Source organism: Mizuhopecten yessoensis, unplaced genomic scaffold (genome assembly GCF_002113885.1).
Source record: "Mizuhopecten yessoensis strain PY_sf001 unplaced genomic scaffold, ASM211388v2 scaffold6363, whole genome shotgun sequence".
In the NCBI taxonomy this organism is placed as follows: Eukaryota; Metazoa; Mollusca; class Bivalvia; order Pectinida; family Pectinidae; genus Mizuhopecten; species Mizuhopecten yessoensis.
Genome location: NW_018406512.1, coordinates 774,741 through 796,805, shown reverse-complemented (window position 1 = coordinate 796,805; position 22,065 = coordinate 774,741). Strand labels below are relative to the sequence as shown.

The following is a 22,065-nucleotide window of genomic DNA, read 5'->3' as shown; positions in this document are numbered from 1 at the left end:
TTGAATATTACATGTTAATAACTTGATTGGAATTATAACCTTGAGTTGACAGTTTGATACTTTGAAAATTTTGAGCCAGCCCTACCCCCAAGGGCTGTAGGGTGGGGCTCAAGGGAGTCAGTGTGCTAAAATTTCTTCATTTTCCTTGTTTAGAATCAGAGGTGCTAGTTTCAAATCCTTTTTAGTCTGAAATCTGTATGCTTGATATTGAATAAGGTGGTTTTATTGTTTTTTGTCACTTTGAATAATATTTCTGTTCATGTTAAAAACGAAATCAACTCTCTGTATAAATATATCAGGTGACCGTTAAGGCCCATGGGCCTCTTGTTAACATTTATAAGGGTATGCAACACAGTTCCGTTTAATCATATTCTAACGCGCATCATGGAATATGTTTGAACGGAACTGTGTTGCATAACCCTCATAAATGTTAAAAAGATGCATTTCAAACCTTTAAAAGTACAAGCAACCTCAACTGTAAATTGTGAATGGATTATATTTATGATCAAGATTCATACAACATTCAAGTATATAATTATGAGAATTAATGCATGAATTGGACCGTATATCCACTCTAACTTTACTGTATTTCTTTCCACTTAGGGAACAGAATATATGGTATGATCCCTTGGTCAGTGTATCCATGTGTCCTTTAGTAATATCTAAGATATAAAATATTTCTAGAACATGCCAACAGAGTTAGGATATATTTACACCATAGCATGGTGACATTGAGTTCTATACCCGATTAGATTTTGGTGGTCATTTGCCAAAACAATAAAGGGTCAAATTCAAAAGTCACATTTGACATATTTTAGGAAGATGTTGTGAGGGAAAGGGGGAGGGGGATATCTATATGTTAGCCTTTGTTTGTGTTAACATCCCTTTCTATTCCTTCACTACATACTACATATATATCCCTTCTACTGTGTTTCCTACTTTTTCTTCATCTGCTTGATAACCAAAATACTTGGTACTTAAACAGACGTCGTACATGTACCACTCAAACAAACAGAGCCAAGTGAGCGAAAGCTGTGGTGTGATTTGAAATGTCGTCAATCCATCTGGTGTCAATTTTCTCCAATAAGAAAAAGTAATAACCAAGGCCTAAGTGATGATAATTTGGTCAGTATCATGCTGAGGATGAAGGACTTATATCAATTAGTTTGTTCAAAAGAACGACTTTCACCCATATCCATATTCAAGGCCTCAAGTGTCAAATGTGTTGAAACCTTAAACAACTGCAGGGCCCCAATAGGGGGAGCAATTAGTAATAAATGTTTAAAATCCTATTTCTTTCAGTTTGATTTGAGGGATTTGAACCAAATTTTGTGAAGAGCATCCTTAATGGGCAAGGGGGACCAAATTTTGTATAAACAGGGTGTGGCCCTACTAAAGGCAGACAGACATGGCCCAATAGGGGCATTTCCCCTATTGGGCCCTGGTAAATCTTTAGAATCCTTCTTCTTCTGCTTTATGGAAGGATATTGACTGAATTTAATCAAGAGCATACTTAAGCAAGAGGAATCAAACTTTGTAACAATCGAGAGTGTGGCCCCCTGGGGGCAGAGGGGCTGGGCCCAATGAGGGGAACATGCATGGAGTAATTATAGAATGTTTAAAATCTGTTCTCTTCAGTGTGACAAGAGGGATTTTAACCAAATTTTGTGTAAGATATCCTTGGGCAAAGGAGACTCCATATTTTAGAAATAAAGGGTTCCTCCTGGGGGCAGAGGGATGGGGCTCAATAACGAAAATTAAGGTAAATGTTTAAGATCTACCTCAATGCATGGAGGCAGAAAGAAAGGACCCAATGGAGGGACACAGGTGTTGCTGAGAAACATGCATGGCCAATATTTGGAAATAGTGGCAGTATTATATGACAATTTTTCCATGATTGCTTAATTGTCCAGGTGAGCAATTCAGGGCCTCTGGACCTATTGTTGTAATGTAAATTAATATTATCAGTATTGAAAAAATAAAAATAAATAAAAGCGAAATTGCTGGGTTAGTATGGCAATTTGATTATATTTTCTACTCGTATATTGCACTAAATCAACCCGGATCTACTATATTCATGCTTGATTGTATTTTGTTTTGTTATAGAAAAACCTGAGATAGTTTTACACAAAGGAGAAATAGCCAAGATGACAGTAAGTATATTTCTTGCATAGTCTAGACCAAGATATCCGCATTTCCGGCAGTGCTGGAAAATTCTATCCGACCCACGTGTCTGGATCGCTTATAACCTCAGGATGAAATATTGAGCAGAACACCCTCAGCAAAGCCTCGGGCCTCCTGCGCAATATTTTATTCCTTTGGTTTGATTTACCTTATCCATACCTCACATCAGGGATGGATTCTATTTATCTGCTTCACAATTTTTGTCATACAAAATTATTAGACATAATGCTTCTATTTGTGTTTGATCATGCAATCAATCAGTATAATCTTTACTGTAGACATTATTTAAGATTCATTTTTAAGGTATTTAAATTACACCTTTTTATGTGTATAGGTAAGAACAAAGAATACAATACACAGCAATTTTTTGTTTCCACTGCTTTCAGAGAATGTGGGATACCAATTTATCCGTATATGCCTGCCCTCTGTTTGTTTATCATGCTTTATTTTTCCTTTGATTCCTGTCCTAGGCATAGTAGTCTAGTGGTAGGGCGCTAGGCTCATGACCGAAGGGTTGCGGGTTCGAGTCATGGCACGGCACTGTGTTGTATCTTTAAGCAAGATACTTTACTCTGCTTGTTCCAGTCTACTCAGCTGTAAATGAGTACGTGGTTGGGCAGTGCTAGAATTGTTGAATGCTAGCTGTCAGCGTCGACATCGTAGCTCCGGTTGTATGCTCACCAGGGGTATATAAGAACCTCAAATTATTATCATTATTAATATTGAAATAATCATTGGTCCAATTTGTACTGAATTCTGTGCATGCATTCAGCAGTTTGATCACCATTTTTATGGTTATATGTATGTGGATGCATAGTTATGATGAGGCTACTTAATTCTGATTGGTTAATTTGTTTTCCTACAGTATTGTCTTATCAATTGCCCTTATAGAATGTTCAGCTTCAATCAAATTTGGCAAATATCTAAGTTTTACTGCTGATGTGATGCATACATAAATATTGAATCAAATACTTTTCTTACTCTGACAGGAAAGCACTCAGGGCAGGCAGTTTATTCAACTGTCCTTGAACCAATATCTTGACAAATACAGAAAAAAATACTCAGTCAGTAATGCTGTTAGACTGTCATAATTTATACATTCACATAACATATTACTATTCTATCATGAATATGATTTGATGTAATAGTTGATAGCTTCAAATATTTCAGAGTGAGGTAATAGTGAACACAACAGATACAACACTAAGGCTGGATTATGGCGCTGTATCTGCCTCCATACTGAAGGAAGGAGGACCAGAGATACAGAAGGAATGTGACCAGTACTATCATGGTGTGAAGTTTGGGGAGGTGGCCATCACACATGGGTACAGGTTGAAGTGTAAACATGTGTTCCATGGAGCTCTGCCAAGTTATGTAAAGGATCATCAACTGAGGGTATAAACCTGAAACATTGATTTGGATATAAATATTGTGTAGTAGTGAAGTAAATCAGGGATTTTTAACAATGTACCAATGTGTAAAGTCTAAAAGATATCGTCGATTTGACCACTACTTCAATCTAATCTAATTTGTGGTTATTAATTGTGGGGAATATAGAAATGGGTCTGTCTGTCCGTGTGTGCACATGGAAACACTTCAATATCATGGAAACTAATCACTATGTATTATGATTTTTTTCCAACAATAAATCGCCCATTAACTTATAAACTGGATTAAACCGGTCAATCATGTCAATTGTATTTTACAATGATTGATATAAAGAATGAAAGTATTTTCTCTGGACTGTACAGAAACAGATGGTAAAACAAAATGATATTAGGTAGCTATGTCTGCACATATATGCTATCAATAATACTTTGCTGTTTTACTTTTTATAAATATGTACTAAAAACAAATGATATTTGTTTCAGTATATGGTGGCGTTTGTATGGCGATGTCTGACTGAAGCTGATAAGAAGAAATACAGCACCATATCCTTCCCTGCCCTAGGTACTGGAAACCTTGGTTATCCAAGGGATTTGGTGGCCAAGACCATGTTTGACACAGTAAACAGCTACTTCAATGAAGGGAAGGATTCCAGTATTGAGAGTGTTAGCTTTGTGGTTTATCCCAAAGATACACCAACTGTCAAGGTAGGTTTAAATTGTACCAACATCAATTTGAACTAAATAGCATGACATTGGATTATTTAAAGTCTTTGTATGTACTTACATACGTCATGACACGTACAGTTTACCTTCTGTGCTTCAGGGACCCTACTATGTGCTAGTTATCAGCAAAATGATGTAGTCAAATGCTTTGTAAACCTCTTATATGGCCTGCATGGTGTTTTTTCATCATTATTGAAACTAAATAAAACATGTACCATTTCTGGAAGTTTACCGGTATTTTAATTTCCTGGATCTTTGGCAAAAGCTTCAGGTTAGAAAATAAAATTATATGTCAAACATGTATGTTTCTCAGCCAAAAGAAGAAAGCGTGATATTTGAAATGTAGCATGTTGGCATAGAGGGCTATCAATTTTGTTTAAATAATCAACAATGACCCATTTTCAAAATCAAATGATTTAATGGTGTTATAATTAGGCAACTTTCTCTGATAACCAGATGGCCTTAGAAAGTGCCATCATATTCGGCCAGAAGTACAAGTGGATGAAGCATAAATAAATGTGTCTAAGTGAATAAGTCTATTTCAAGGTAAAAGTTGTCAGATTTAATTTGTTAACCTTAAAACTACCACTGCTGAAAAAAATATGCCTTATGTCTCAATATTAAGCATTAACATGCTGGGATGAAAGCCTTTCTGAAAAAGTGTTTTGTTGAAATGGGTAACCGTGACCTATTTTCAAAGTCACAGTTGTAGATTTATATAAACATGTGTAAATGGTTTTGGAATTACTTATAGACTGTTTGGGTTATGATAATGGCCTGTAGTGTGCTGGAAGGAAGTGCTACCAAATTTGTTCAAATGAATCACCTTGACATACTTTCAAGGTCGCACTGGCAAATGTGTTGAGGTTTTTATACAGCTTCCTAATAACGAAGACACCTATGGTTGAAGGCCATAAACATAATTTGTTAAGTGCTGCTAAGTTTTAAACAAATGACCTTGACCCCCCCCCCCTTTCAAGGTCACAGGGGTCAGATATCTTGAAAGATTTCAATGGCTTCTATGAGTAACCAAGAGGCCAATGATGTTGTAGTGCTAATTAGCTTTGTGGCCATATTGGAATAATTAAAGGCACATCTTGTGATGAATACAGAACAGTGTGAAACAAACAATATTACACTTGGTGTGCCTGTTGATGTCAGACATTCATCTAATCAAATCCAATAATTGTTTTCAGAATTTAATTTGCAATAGAACGATATTATCAGAAAAGATCCTAACATTGATTCTGTCACAGAATATTGAAAAATATCACTATACAAGAGTTAGATATATTGATAGCCATATTCTAAGGGCAATATCTGTAAAAACAGGTGAATTCTGGTAACAAATGTGAACTACCTGTAAATTCAACTGTTTTCTTCTACAGGCATTTCAAGATGAAGAAAAAAAACAAAGACAAAACGTTCTTGAAGGTAACATCTATGTCAGAATGATGTCATGCATTAAGGTATATTTTGTTTAATCTGGTGACAGTCAGGACTACTGATAATGGTATTGGGGTACTTCACCCTATTTTACTATCCCTCTGGGTCAGTGTCTTTGATATCTTCAGAACAATCTCCTTTAACTTTTGATGTCTCTTCCACGTAAAGACCAGGTCATACAATGTTGTTGTTCTGTTGTGTCATAGGATAACGACAAAAGGTTGTTAGTGTGCATGCTTACAATAGAAAGGTGGGGCATGGTATTGTAAATGTGTGGTACTGTGTTGATTGACATTGGATACAGTGTACAAAATGGTGGCAGTATGGCCTCTCGGTCATTTAAACTGTGTCTAGTTTTATCCTTTACAAAATGACAGTATGTGTATGGTCCTTACGTACACGACAGGGGATTTAACAAGTTCTACACAGCTAAATACAATGTAGGGCCTATAGCATATACTCCGCAGCAGCGGGAACATGGAATTCCTTGATTTTTACCGGGTATAACTACCATTCCAAAAGAAATATTACATTATTGGCAAAAATGTGGCATCAATTTAATCAGGAAGCTTTACATTTTTATACAGTGGACTGGTTATTTAAAAGTATTACATAACAAAATATATTCAATTTCACCTCGTGGTCAAAAGTCAAATCTGGACCATATTTTATGATCAACATTGTCCAGGCTTTTAAATTTAAACCATCAAAGATGTATGCTAATTACATTTTTTTGAACACACCTTAATTGAATACTGATTTTTTGAGGTTTGTGTGAACATCTGTTTCCTTTGTTAAGCAAAGAGTACAAATGATCTTTGTCTTGACTCTTTACTGCTGGAAACAATTCACCATGCCACAATGTGCTAGTCAGTATAAGGTCAGCTGTCAGAATAATATCGAGTCATTTTTTCCCCAAATAACACTCTATACTGAAGATATCCCTGTGAAACTTAAAATACACTGTATATAGGTCACGTTGACCTTCACTACTGAGTCAAAGGCAATTTAAGCAGATAGGCTTATTGCCTTTTTCAGGCATACTGTAGCTCATGATCTTGGTATGAGTTTTATGCTCTCAGACCATTTAACTCTTTAATTGCTCAGGATCGCACAAGTTCTGTAAAAGATCTCATGCATATATAGATGAATTAACTCATCCCTGAAAAATGTAAGAATCCTTATGCTTACTTATGCTAGCTCTATTTTGTTCTGCTTGAAAATCTGGCCAACTTTTAAGGATGTTTAAATAGCCTACCGTAAATTTACATGAATGTCTGAGCATAAGTATTAAGTATCTTAAGTATTGTTATAAATACAGTTTTAACCTTCATTAATCATTCCAATCTGGAGGATTTTATATTCATTTAACCACAATATTTATACCCCCTACCCACAAACAAAGTTTGGGGGGTATATATTTTAGAATCACCCTGTTCATTTCTCTGTCTGTCAATCTATCCATGATCCTTGTAAGCACAACTCCTCCTTAAACTGTTCTTTTTGGAGTTATGGCCCTTGAAAAATTCTCTTCCAGAAACACTGACGCGAAACTCCTCCTTATCAGTTTATTGGAACTTTTGTTACTTGGCACAGTGAAACTGCCTGGTATGTACATGTGCATGATAAAGGAATTTGTGACGAGCCAATTTTTCCTGGAGTTTAATGATCCTTGAAACTCAGTATCTTATATTTATTTTCTGATGACTTGACACAGTGTAGGCCAGCCTTGTCTCATTATGAATACTTTCATTAAGATAACAATTTATTACAGCAACAACCCGTGTGCCAACACTCCCTGTGTCAGAGAAGACCAGACTACAGCTTAGGTATGGAGATGTTGACCTCTGGGTGACTCTCGGACAGATTGAAAGGGCGGCTGCAGATGGACTCCTCATCTTCTGGGATTCCACAACACTCTATAGTAGGAAATTTCCTTTATTGACAAAGCTAATATCTATTGAATAACAATACATCAATGATTTGTTTCATTATGTCACCCCTTCAAATGAAGGGAGACATACTGTTTTAGTACTGTTTCTTCTGGTTCTGGTTCTTGTTCTTCCAATATAATCTTGTCCAAGCCATAACCTTTAAACTGTTAAAGCTATCTTGATGAAACTTGAGGTGTACCTGCATCACCCATACATTATGTGCAGTGCTCTATCATTAGGTCATTGTGACCTTGACCCCAAGGTCAAAGGTCAAATATGTGCAAATTGCTCAGGAACATTTTGTCTGAGCTGTAACTTTTAAATTATCAAAGATATCCTGATGAAACTTGACCCCAAGGTCAAAGGTAAAATATGTTCAATTGTTTCCAGGCCATAACTTTTAAAACATTAAAGGGGAGACATACATTTTTGTTCACAAAAACAAATCTCTGCTTAATTGAAAAATAGCCAACATATGTGTAAGTATAATGGAGGAATATAAAATGGGGGTCAACACATGAAGTCAGCATTTGACAGGTTTACAAACACTGTTTCAAGTCACCTTCGTGGTAAGTTCAGTGGAACATTCTGAGTGTGAGCACTTGTGGGGGATGTTTTTGGAAGAGCGTTGGTCTGTTGGAAATGCAATTATGATAGCATTTGACTGTAACTCTCTTATATTTTACAAGATGTGAATTTTTGCATAAAGGACTATAATTGTATCATTCAGACCTTTTTATTCCATCAAAATTCAAAAGCATTAATTGCATTTTCCAATCACTTCATTTTTAAATCATGATAGCTTCCCTGCACTTTTTATGAACATATTTGTGTTTCCAGTTAAGGTTGCAATGGTAACCAGTTGAAATTTACATGAATTTAATTCAGTCAAGTTTTCATTTTACCTAGTTCTTCACTTAGTAACCATAGAACACTCTCTTGAACAAGCATCATATTTCTCATAATTATGTATACTAGTGCCGTGAAATTCTCCTTTGATATTAAATTTGTTCAAGCATGTACTGTAAAGTTTCCAAACTTTTGTTGTTGCAGTAAGAATGTGACTGATGTGTCTGATCTGTTGTGGTCGATCTATTGTGTAAAGAGATGGAGATCCTTTTAGTAAAAAGCTATGGACGGTCAGAATCAGAAACTTGAAAAGACTTGATAAAGACTTAAAAAGGAATTGTCCTATTTTGGATAACTGTTCATATTGGAATGTATGTACATGTTAGGTAAAGGCTGAGGTGTATCACCACTAAAACACTGAATATATGGAAATTGTCTATTGTATATTGTAAAGAAATGGTCCTATAATTTCCCCCCCCCCCCCCCAAAAAAAAAGGTTAGGTACCACCATCAGATACATCTGCTGTGGTACATATGTCTATGGGTCCATCGACAGTCTGTAACGTGCTTAGTTCCTGTACTATTAACTCCCCCTAAAAGTGGTTGGAGTTCAACCAAATTTGGTGTGCTTTTTTTTTATATTGGTAGGTGTCAGTCCATGTTTGGATGTCATTTTGATTCATACATATTCACATATAACTAATGAGGCTACCTATAGCTACTCAATAGTAACCAATTTTGCCTTGCATATTTATTAAACAAGTGTCAACCAGGCTGTGGCAGATTTACCAATGCTTCTTGTTGTGCCGCTCTTGTGAGAAATATTGCTATTTTTTGCAATACTCAATAATTGTCTATTATTGTACCTTTCAACAGGAAACCACAAAATATCCACTGTTTATCAGTCTGTCATGTTAATGGAAAGTCACAAAAGCAGGCGCAAACAAGAAAATATTCAAATGTTTCTGGCTCCTTTTTTTACCCCAGAGCAGGTAGCCATCTTGTGACCACTGAAAGGGTGTTGTTCTAAAAAGGGATATTAAGCATGCATTAAAATCTTCATTTATATGTATTGTGTGCTGGATATAAATTCACATAAACAAATATGGTAAGTGAATGAAATAATTGTGTGTCAATTTCAATAAATGTGGTATGAAGAGGTGCGTGATTTACCACAAGTTGACAATGATAATTACAGTAATAGTGTCACTTTAGGTATTGTATTCAGTTGTGCATGTGTTCTCCTACATGAAGGAAGGTAGGTTGTAAAAGAGCTGATGTGTAGGTAAGACAATTGAACTGATTTCCATTTCAGAATCACCCTTGCCTTGTTCCTACTTCAATGAAAACATAAATCCAGGAGGAGTCAATGTTTTGCAGAGCAAACGTAAGATTGAATTAAATATTCTCAATTTAAAAAATATAAACAACTAAAATCAAAACATATTGAAGATAAATCTTCAGGATATGGTGAATGTCATACTACAACAGACATATTTAAATCTGCAAATACATTTTGGCACGCTGGACTTAAATGTCAACATCACACAAGGTTTCATGCCTGAATTAACATTTTGCTGATAATGTTTTCCCCAAACCATGAGCACTTACAATGTAACATTATCACAAGTGGTGTAAATTTGTATTGACCAATTTGAACAAGTTATTGCACCAGCTCATTATGCTCGATATGTGTAGGGTGCCCAAGGGAAGAGGAAGACCTGTATTAATGGGGGGTTTTTGGTCTGGATCCTATAACTTTAGAACAAATGATCACACAAAGCTCAGACTAACAGAACTTGGTATCCCCTAGAAAAGAGGTAAGGACCCCCGGCTACCTACTTATTCTCGATGTGGTTAATATCAAAGGTCAAGGTCATTGTTACCAAAAAGGTATATATGTCACCTGAACAATTGATTGCATTAAAGCTCAGACTTGGTATGGTGGTTGACCAATGGAGTATGGTCCATTAAAGGTTGACTTAAACTGAAAATATCTAGAACTTTGTCCAATCCTAATTTCAGAACAATAATTTTGCAAAGCTCAATATATGTTGCCCTAAAATAGAGGAAGAATAGTATTCGTCTTGGATGTGATTTGCCAAAGGTCAATGCTACTTGAATTAGAATTGTGTGGAACTTAACTTTATGGTTACAAGTTCCAACTATAAATGCAATAACAAACATTTCACAAGCACAGTCCCTTTCTTATTAAAATCATTGATGCATCAACAGGAAGTTCGCTCAGGGATTTCGATGGTTGATAATATATCCCTGGTGTCTCTCTCACTAAAATCTACATTGTCCAGCTAGGATAGACAAGACAACATTATAACTCGGTGAAATCATGGTTATTCAGTTGTTTTTAAATCAATTTCTTTGTTGTCATTTCATGTGTTCACGTTTTCTTAATAGGAGAGCTTCTGAGCAGCAAAGGCATGACAGTTGTGACAGGTGCAGGCTCTCTCCCATTTAAAGCAGTAATCCATTGTCTGATAAAGGGAGACAATATTGACTTACAAACCGTGATGTCAGTATTGGCTGAAGCTGACAGCTGCAGATGTACTTCTGTCGTCTTATCTCTTGGCACAAAAGGTAAACGATTGTTTTCTGCTGTAGTTTACATTATAATGGTCCTGTATGCTAATTCTAATCCTATGTACAAGACTTGTGAGAAAACCATGTCCATAATTAGAATCATTTATGTTATTTTTAGAATTTTTATGGTATTGGAGTTTGATATTGATAGAAATTATGAACATAATAAGAAAATAGGTTAGAAATTTGTATTGAATTCAGTTGCAATTGCTCCATATCCTTTCTGCATCTGTAACATCATGTATTTACAAGGTCAGATTTTAGCTTTTAATCTTATAACCTCTTAAAGTGTACCCTGAACGTTTTGCTTTATCAAGCTATGAAAATGCTTTATATGATACAATAAAAGGCTAAGAAACTGCAAACGTCGTAGTTGACTCCGTTTCCGAGAAATTTTGATTTATCTGAAAAACACACCTTTGGCTCAGCGGTGATCACCTCAATATGGGTAGCCCCCATCTGTGACGTCACAAGTTCAACGCTGTCGAAACAGCCCTATATGAATATACCGGGAGGCTTTGATCATGAGTTTGATACGCGAGCTTATTAGCTATCTATATGATTATATTCCATCGCCACTTACTTGTGTAGGTAATATTTAAAGTGCTACTTACATATAATGACTTCTTTTACAATCTTAAAGATTAAATGTGTTCCTATTGAGCAGGCAAACGCTGTGCTGTATGCAGATGTCTTTAAATACGGGAGATATACAATTGAAATTGACAAATAAAAACAGCAGCGACCCAGTTATAAAAACTTAAAACATTGTGAATAAATATGTACTGTTTGTGACATAAGTTGTCTTATATAGTTGCATTAAATATAGGTATAGGGAAGTTGATAATTAATATTTTTATTCTTTATGCAATACAGAGAATTAAGGAAGTTTACAAATACCCATCTTTCATTTGTAACATATAAATATACACACCAATTTTAAGAATCTTGCAGAGGGAAAACCTGTTTGTTCAAGTCTCACAATTAATCGTAATTTTTCATTGAACCAGAACCTGAGGACATTAATTGTTGCTAAATGGAAAATTGGAAGACACATAAATCTACACCAATATACAATGTACATACATGTACTAACTTTAGGTACCCCCTTGCCCACCTGCTGACATCCCTTTGATGTCATACCTGGACACAGGTATAAAGGTGTGTCGTGGGCCTCGTGCTGTCACCACTGGACATAGGTGTGTTTAGTGTTATTTATCTGTACACAAATTTCACACCCAAGTAGGCTAAAGGAGTGGAATTTGATTCCTCAAAACCTATATTAATTCACAATCTAACGCGGTATGGCTGTTCTCGATCTAGCCTATTCCTTCTACAGTGGCTGCTTCAGTCGTGGAACTTGTGATGTCCGATAAGGTCACATTTACCGCGAGTTACTATTACGCTAATTATAAGTAGAAGGATAGGTAAAAATCGTACGCTTTACATGTTAATATCACAGAATTGGGTGTTGCTGGCCGATTTTTATGCGGTTTTCGATATTTTTGTTTTTGGATCATAATTATATTATAATAATTATATTCATTTTTATTTTCGTTCTTGGTATACTTCAATACAAAAAAGGCCATCACTGCAACTTAAGAATATATTTGTTTTAGGTTGTTACTCTTTAAAGCTGCTCTTCAAATTTAGGATCAACTATAGTTTAATGTTCTATTATAAGTGCAAAAAAGGAGTTCCACATAAGTTGATTTATTGTGTAATTTGAAATATATCACATCACCTTCATATCATCACCTGATTGCAAAAGGGTTACAATACAGTCATCTAGCTTAAGTAATTTCAAATCTGCATTAATTTTTGTTTTGGCACAGAACCACTGACAAGATTGAAGGCACAATTTGTGAACCAATTACATGATGCACTGAGACAATTTGGTGGAAAGAACAAGGCTTTGAGAAGAGTGGAAATAATGTTGGATTCAGAACATCTTTACAAGGCCACAGAATCACATATCAGGTCTAGATATGCTGATAGACTAGTGGAAAATAAGACTGTCACAGGTATGTGTATATAAGATTTTATCTATCATAGACAAAATAAGACTGTCACTGGTATGTTATATTTGGTTTTATCTATCATAGACAAAATAAGACTGTCACTGGTATGTTTATATTTGGTTTTATCTATCATAGACAAAATAAGACTGGCACTGGTATGCTTATATTTGATTTTATCTATCATAGACAAAATAGGACTGTCACTGGTATGTTTATATTTGGTTTTATCTATCATAGACAAAATAAGACTGGCACTGGTATGCTTATATTAGATTTTATCTATCATAGACAAAATAGGACTGTCACTGGTATGTTTATATTTTATTTTATCTGTCATAGACAAAATGAGACTGTCACTGGTATGTTTATATTTGATTTTATCTGTCATAGACAAAATGAGACGCTCACTGGTAAGTTTATATTAGATTTTATCTATCATAGACAAAATAGGACTGTCACTGGTATGTTTATATTTGATTTTATCTATCATAGACAAAATAAGACTGTCACTGGTATGTTTATATTTGGTTTTATCTATCATAGACAAAATAGGACTGTCACTGGTATGTTTATATTTGATTTTATCTATCATAGACAAAATAAGACTGTCACTGGTATGTTTATATTTGGTTTTATCTATCATAGACAAAATAGGACTGTCACTGGTATGTTTATATTTGATTTTATCTATCATAGACAAAATAAGACTGTCACTGGTATGTTTATATTTGGTTTTATCTATCATAGACAAAATAGGACTGTCACTGGTATGTTTATATTTGATTTTATCTATCATAGACAAAATAGGACTGTCACTGGTATGTTTATATTTGATTTTATCTATCATAGACAAAATAGGACTGTCACTGGTATGTTTATATTTGATTTTATCTGTCATAGACAAAATGAGACTGTCACTGGTATGTTTATATTTGATTTTATCTGTCATAGACAAAATGAGACGCTCACTGGTAAGTTTATATTAGATTTTATCTATCATAGACAAAATGAGACTGTCACTGGTATGTTTATATTTGATGTTATCTATCATAGACAAAATAAGACTGGCACTGGTATGTTTATATTTGGTTTTATCTATCATAGACAAAATAAGACTGTCACTGGTATGTTTATATTTGATTTTATCTATCATAGACAAAATAGGACTGTCACTGGTATGTTTATATTTGATTTTATCTATCATAGACAAAATAGGACTGTCACTGGTATGTTTATATTTGATTTTATCTGTCATAGACAAAATAAGACTGTCACTGGTATGGTTATATTTTATTTTATCTGTCATAGACAAAATGAGACTGTCACTGGTATGTTTATAATTTATTTTATCTGTCATAGACAAAATGAGACTGTCACTGGAATGTTTATAACTTATTTTATCTGTCATAGACAAAATGAGACTGTCACTGGTATGTTTATATTTGATTTTATCTGTCATAGACAAAATGAGACTGTCACTGGTATGTTTATATTTGATTTTATCTGTCATAGACAAAATGAGACTGTCACTGGTATGTTTATATTTGATTTTATCTGTCATAGACAAAATGAGACTGTCACTGGTATGTTTATATTTGATTTTATCTGTCATAGACAAAATGAGACTGTCACTGGTATGTTTATATTTGATTTTATCTGTCATAGACAAAATGAGACTGTCACTGGTATGTTTATATTTGATTTTATCTGTCATAGACAAAATGAGACTGTCACTGGTATGTTTATATTTGATTTTATCTGTCATAGACAAAATGAGACTGTCACTGGTATGTTTATATTTGATTTTATCTGTCATAGACAAAATGAGACTGTCACTGGTATGTTTATATTTGATTTTATCTGTCATAGACAAAATGAGACTGTCACTGGTATGTTTATATTTGATTTTATCTGTCATAGACAAAATAGGACTGTCACTGGTATGTGTATATTTGATTTTATCTGTCATAGACAAAATAGGACTGTCACTGGTATGTTTATATTTGATTTTATCTGTCATAGACAAAATAGGACTGTCACTGGTATGTTTATATTTGATTTTATCTGTCATAGACAAAATGAGACTGTCACTGGTATGGTTATATTTTATTTTATCTGTCATAGACAAAATGAGACTGTCACTGGTATGTGTATATTTGAATTTATCTGTCATGGGTTGAGGGTTTGTTAGAGAAGTCTGAACCCTCGGTGGTCAGATTCCTGAATGTCTTACCCTTAGGTTGAGGCTAGCTACAGGTTAGGCAATCAAGAATGTCACTTGTCTGGTCAAGCTACGGTGGGGAGTGGTTAATGAAGGCATCTGAATATCTATGATCATTAAACCTCTTAGTTGTGAGTTTGAGACCTTCGTGGGGTGGTGGCCTGAGGTACTGACTAATGGTTAGCGACTTTTCTTTGAGTTATCCAGTTTTCCTCCACCACCAAAACCTGGCATGTCCTTCAATGACCGTAGCTGTTAATTGAACGTAAAACAAAAACAAACAAACACCTCTCTGGTTGAGATTTCGTGAGTATATAGAGACCAATATTTCTACCCCATATATGACAGAGATATCCACACTTCCGGTCAGGGAAAGATATTTCTGTCTTACCCTGGGTAAAGATGGGGGATCCCCCTGTCATAACGATTGTATAATGTCATGTCAACAATGTAATGACTTCACATCAACAATAGTAGATAACGAAAGATAACTCCAATATGCTGTTAATTATGTAAAAACATTGGCATTTCATGAAATTTACCATCTGTTTTTGATGTGGGAGAAAAGTAATCATTCCCCACTTTAGGAGAAAAACGGAAAAATCTCAACCCTTGGGGCAAAATTCTTAAAAGTCTGGCTCTTGGCAAAGCCTTGGGCTACACATTTAAGAATCTTTCCCCTTGGGTTAAGATGTTTCTGTCTTACTCCCAAGGTGGGGAAAGATTTTTTTTATCTTAAGTTTCCAGGATAGGCCCTGGGGTCACTCAGTGTCCGCCCCTGAGGACTTAGTTTCTGTCTCAGCATGGAAATGGTTGGGATCCCAAAACTATAAAATATATATATATATACAATTGATGGACATGACAAAACCTAATACAGGTGTCTAATCATTGGCCTCTGAGGTTCTGTCCCTGACGCACAACAATAGCGGTTGAGATCACCTCCATATAGAAAAATGTACAGTTATCAAGCGTGAAGATTTTGATACATACATGCTTCCAGAGTTGATTCTGGGGTCCGGCCCAAACCCTGGGAAAGTTTAATGAGAGTATTTTACTTAAATATCAAGATAGGTCATACAGGCCCTCAGGGCCTCTTGCGTCAGAGTTTATAAACCAGATTTGAAGTACTTTTGGTACAAAAAAATGCATCCTTTAAGATAAAAATACATTATCAATTTTCATGGACAGGTGAAGAACCCTTAGGAGCTACTAGGGGTGTCCAGACCAGGAGTATGACAAGGGAGACAAATGCTCAGCAAAAATCTGCTGGAAACTCCACAAAGAAGATTTATAGAGCAAATTTGTCAGTTGCTGGCAAATTGGAAGACAGCATTGAGAAAGCCATTCAACAATTGAAAAACAAAATCAGCAATGTTCAGGTTTTTACCCTCTTACACCGTACACTGTCTCTATTTAAATGGTTGCCGTAGGATGACATATTTTGGCTTTTCGTTACTACATCCATCTTAATGTGCGACTCCATCATCAGTTTATGCTCCAACGATAAACTATTTTTTACGTCATCTTGTTGTGTATAATAAGGTAAATAGAAGAAACCATTACTGAAAAGTGAGCCCCCCTTCAGAGATACAAATGCCATATAGTAATGTTGTTCATCCATAGTAAGGCCCTGTCAGAGATACAGATGATGTATAGTAATGTTGTTTGTCCATATAAGGCCCCCGTCAGAGATACAGATGCTGTATAGTAATGTTGTTTGTCCATATAAGGCCCCCGTCAGAGAAACAGATGCTGTATAGTAATGTTGTTAGTCCATAGTAAGGCTCCTGTCAGAGATACAGATGCCGTATTGTAATGCTGTTTATCCATAGTATAGGCCCCCTGACAGAGATACATGTACAGATGCTGTATAGTAATGTTGTTCATCCACAGCAAATCCCCGGCAGAGATACAGATGCTGTATAGTAATGTTGTTTGTCCATAGTAAGGCCCCCTATCAGAGATACACACGCCATATAGTTATGTTGTTAGTCCATAATAAAGCCCCTGTCAGAGATACAGATGCTGTATAGTAATGTTGTTCATCCAAAGTAAGGCCCCCGTCAGAGATACAGATTCTGTATAATAATGTTGTTAGACCATAGTAAGGCCCCTGTCAGAGATACAGATGCTGTATAGTAGTGTTGTTTATCCATAGTAAGGCCCCCGTCAGAGATACAGATGCTGTATAGTAATGTTGTTAGTCCATAGTAAGGCTCCTGTCAGAGATACAGATGCTGTATAGTAATGTTGTTCGTCCATAGTAAGGCTCTTGTCAGAGATACAGATGCTGTATAGTAGTTAATGTTGTTAGTCCATAGTAAGGCCCCAGTCAGAGATACAGATGCTGTATAGTAATGTTGTTCGTCCAAAGTAAAGCCCCCGTCAGAGATACCGATGATGTATAGTAATGTTGTTAGTCCATAGTAAGGCCCCAGTCAGAGATACAGATGCTGTATAGTAATGTTGTTTGTCCATATAAGGCCCCAGTCAGAGATACAGATGCTATATAGTAATGTTGTTCATCCATAGTAAGGCCCCAGTCAGAGATACAAATGCTGTATAGTAATGTTGTTTGTCCATAGTAAGGCCCCAGTCAGAGATACAGATGCTGTATAGTAATGTTGTTCGTCCATAGTAAGGCCCCAGTCAGAGATACAAATGCTGTATAGTAATGTTGTTTGTCCATGGTAAGGCCCCAGTCAGAGATACAGATGCTGTATAGTAATGTTGTTCGTCCATAGTAAGGCCCACATCAGAGATACAGATGCTGTATAGTAATGTTGTTCATCCAAAGTAAGGCCCCCGTCAGAGCTACAGATGCTGTATAGTAATGTTGTTCGTCCATAGTAAGGCCCCCATCAGAGATACAGATGCTGTATAGTAATGTTGTTTGTCCATAGCAAGGCTCCTGTCAGAGATACATTTTCTGTATAGTAATGTTGTTAGTCCATAGTAAGGCCCCAGTCAGATATACAAATGCTGTATAGTAATGTTGGTTGTCCATAGCAAGGCTCCTGTCAGGGATACTGCTGCTGTATAGTAATGTTGTTCGTCCATAGTGATACAGATGCTGTATAGTCATGTTGTTCGTCCATAGTAAGGCCCCCATCAGAGATACAGATGCTGGATAGTAATGTTGTTTGTCCATAGCAATGCTCCTGTCAGAGATACATTTCCTGTATAGTAATGTTGTTAGTCCAGAGTAAGGCTCCTGTCAGAGATACAGATGCTGTATAGTAATGTTGTTCATCCAAAGTAAAGCCCCCGTCAGAGATACCGATGATGTATAGTAATGTTGTTCGTCCATAGTAAGGCCCCCGTCAGAGATACAGATGCTGTATAGTAATGTTGGTAGTCCATAGTAAAGCCCCTGTCAGAGATACAGATGCTGTATAGTAATGTTGTTTGTCCATAGTAAGGCCCCAGTCAGATATACAAATGCCGTATAGTAATGTTGTTTGTCCATGGTAAGGCCCCAGTCAGAGATACTGATGCTATATAGTAATGTTGTTCATCCATAGTAAGGCCCCAGTCAGATATACAAATGCTGTATAGTAATGTTGTTTGTCCATGGTAAGGCCCCAGTCAGAGATACAGATGCTGTATAGTAATGTTGTTAGTCCATAGTAAGGCCCCTGTCAGAGATACAGATGCTGTATAGTAATGTTGTTAGTCCATAGTAAGGCTCCTGTCAGAGATACAGATGCTGTATAATAATGTTGTTCGTCCATAGTAAGGCTCCTGTCAGAGATACAGATTCTGTATAGTAATGTTGTTAGTCCATAGTAAGGCTCCTGTCAGAGATACAGATGCTGTATAATATTGTTGTTCTTCCATAGTAAGGCCCCCGTCAGAGATACAGATGCTGTATAGTAATGTTGTTAGTCCATAGTAATGCTCCTGTCAGAGATACAGATGCTGTATAATAATGTTGTTCTTCCATAGTAAGGCTCCTGTCAGAGATACAGATGCCGTATAGTAATGTTGTTTGTCCATAGTAAGGCTCCTGTCAGAGATACAGATGTGGTATAGTAATGTTGTTCTTCCATAGTAAGGCCCCCGTCAGAGATACAGATTCTGTATAGTAATGTTGTTCGTCCATAGTAAGGCCCCCGTCAGAGATACAGATGCTGTATAGTAATGTTGTTTGTCCATAGTAAGGCTCCTGTCAGAGATACATTTTCTGTATAGTAATGTTGTTAGTCCATAGTAACGCTCCTGTCAGAGATACAGATGCTGTATAGTAATGTTGTTCGTCCATAGTAAGGCTCCCGTCAGAGATACAGATGATGTATAGTAATGTTGTTCGTCCATAGTAAGGTTCCCGTCAGAGATACAGATGCTGTATAGTAATGTTGTTAGTCCATAGTAAGGCTCCCGTCAGAGATACAGATGATGTTTAATAATGTTGTTAGTCCATAGTTAGGCCCCAGTCAGAGATACACAAGCCATATAGTAATGTTGTTAGTCTATAGTAAGGCCCCGGTCAGATATACAGATTCTGTATAGTAATGTTAAAGGCCCCCTGTCAGAGATACAGATGTTGTATAGTAATGTTGTTAGTCCATAGTAATTAAGGCCCCAGTCAGAGATACAGATTCTGTATAGTTATGTTGTTCATCCATAGTAAGGCCCTCGTCAAAGATACAGATACCATATAGTAATGCTGTCTGTCCATATGGTAATACTTTCATTTCCGACGATAATATCAGATTTAAGAATTTATTTATTCTTGTAAATTCAATTTGTTTCAATTTTCAGACACAACATCAGACTGAACTGACACCATCTCCAACTGGTACTACCACTGATCAAAACTCGCCCAAACCAGTGCGGCCTCCACGTGTTTACAAATCTTGGGGAGGTATAAATCATATTACAAATTCATTTCAATTTGGAAGCATGTTAGTAATTTCAGATCATGAAAAGTATAAAGTTTGTGAATTAATGTTGTTACCTTGGTACATACATGTATCAACCTAGAAACATAATCCCAAGCCTATATTTCCGTGAATATTGCTTGAAATAGTATAATATTTATGAAATAATTAACAGAAATCACAAAAAAATGAACTCGCAGAACATTTAAGATATGAATTATTAAAGTTTAGGACTTTCTAAGAGTTGAAGTTCTTTGATATTTGAATTTATTAGCTCACCTGGTCAAAAGGACCGATGTGACCGTATGCCATACTGCAGCTCTGTCGTTTGTCATTCCGTCCATCGTATGTCCATCAACAATTGCTTCAAAAGACTTCTTCTCATTAACCGCTCATTGGAATTGATACACACATTTGACTGAAAGTGGTTGGGATTCCAAAATGTACAAATGAAGGGGCTGAGCCATATTGCTTTAAGTGACCTCTTCCCAGAAACTAAGAGAGGGATATCAAACATATTTAGTTTGAAGCATCCCTAGGGGGTGGGGATTTGATATTGTACAAATGGAGGGGCTGAGCCCCAAGGGGGCTGAAGGGTGGTACCCAAAAGGGGTAATTTGGCCATATTGCTTCAAGAGACCTCTTCCGTGAAAATAAGGGAAGGATATCAAACATATTTGATTTGAAGCATCCTTAGATGGGGGGGGGGGGGGCAAAGATGGGGGGCCAAAAAGGGGAAATTGGCCGTATTGCTTTAAGCAACTCCTTCTCTGAGAGAAAGAGAAAGATATTAACCATATTTGATTGGAAGCATCCATAGATGGAAGGGATTCAAAATAGTACAAATGGAGGAGCTAACCATCCAGGGGTCTGTGAGGGGCGGGGCCAAAAGGGGTAATTTGGCCACATTGCTTCAAGCAACTTCTTTTGTGAAACTAAAAGAATCAGAGAATGATATCAACCATGTTTGCTTGAAAGCATCCTTAGGAGTTGGGATTTCAAATTGTGTAAATAAAGGGACTCAACCTTTTTGTGGGGTTTTGCCTCACCCATAAGGACTTAACTCCTGAGCCATAACTTTGAAACCGTCGATATCCCCATCCCATTACCATGTAGTGGATGTTACAATGAGGTCATAAAGATGAATAAGCTGGTCGCCCCGCTTGTCTCTGTTCATCGATTCCCCTCCCCCTTAACCCAGATGGGTTGATAAAGTTTTCAATAACTGTTTGTACTCGAACAAAAGGAGCATTCATCATTCTTACCAAACTGATGAATATCATTCTGAATATGGAATTGATCATGATTATGTTGTGATGCCTTATGCTTTGATCCCAGACAGTGAATACAAGTTAATAATTAAGTGTGAAGGGCGACTACTGTCTCAGACTATTGTCTGGTAAAAAACAAACAAGGTACTTGAAAATCACCTCTTCAAAGTCAGTCATTTCAATTTGGTTTTGCAGTACATTTTATTTTCACATTTATCCCAAAATTTACTGAGACTCCTCTTTTTTTTTAGATACCAAACCAGCACCACAGTATAGCTGGGCACAGGTTGATCACAAATCTTCACCTGTAACTGAGAGGTAACAATTACTTGCACATTATAAGTCTTAACTGTAAATGATATCAATTCAGGATTATAGGGCTACTCTGTAATAGCATGAGAAACCATTACATGTGGATAACTCTTACTGAATAAGTGATCTAATCAGTATCAAGCTTTCTGTTATTTCATCAGTCTTATGTGTACCATGTTAGTTAAACATTGATTTTATTTTCTCACTTATCGCAGTAGATGGAAAACTTTAA

At 36.2% G+C, this 22,065-nt stretch overlaps 1 protein-coding gene across 3 annotated transcripts in view; it reads left to right on the top strand.

Annotated features, from left to right (window-relative positions):
- The window catches only part of LOC110452052, a 64,582-nt gene that overhangs the window by 23,115 nt on the left and 19,402 nt on the right, over nt 1-22,065 (top strand). For all 3 annotated transcript variants that reach the window (XM_021500325.1, XM_021500326.1, XM_021500327.1), the window contains exons 6-16: nt 2,107-2,153; nt 3,355-3,579; nt 4,056-4,277; nt 5,684-5,729; nt 7,516-7,665; nt 9,840-9,911; nt 10,940-11,119; nt 12,958-13,146; nt 16,556-16,746; nt 20,132-20,234; nt 21,773-21,839. In XM_021500325.1, the coding sequence (XP_021356000.1) occupies nt 2,107-2,153; nt 3,355-3,579; nt 4,056-4,277; nt 5,684-5,729; nt 7,516-7,665; nt 9,840-9,911; nt 10,940-11,119; nt 12,958-13,146; nt 16,556-16,746; nt 20,132-20,234; nt 21,773-21,839 (1,492 nt within the window). The remainder of the gene's footprint in view (nt 1-2,106; nt 2,154-3,354; nt 3,580-4,055; nt 4,278-5,683; nt 5,730-7,515; nt 7,666-9,839; nt 9,912-10,939; nt 11,120-12,957; nt 13,147-16,555; nt 16,747-20,131; nt 20,235-21,772; nt 21,840-22,065) is intronic.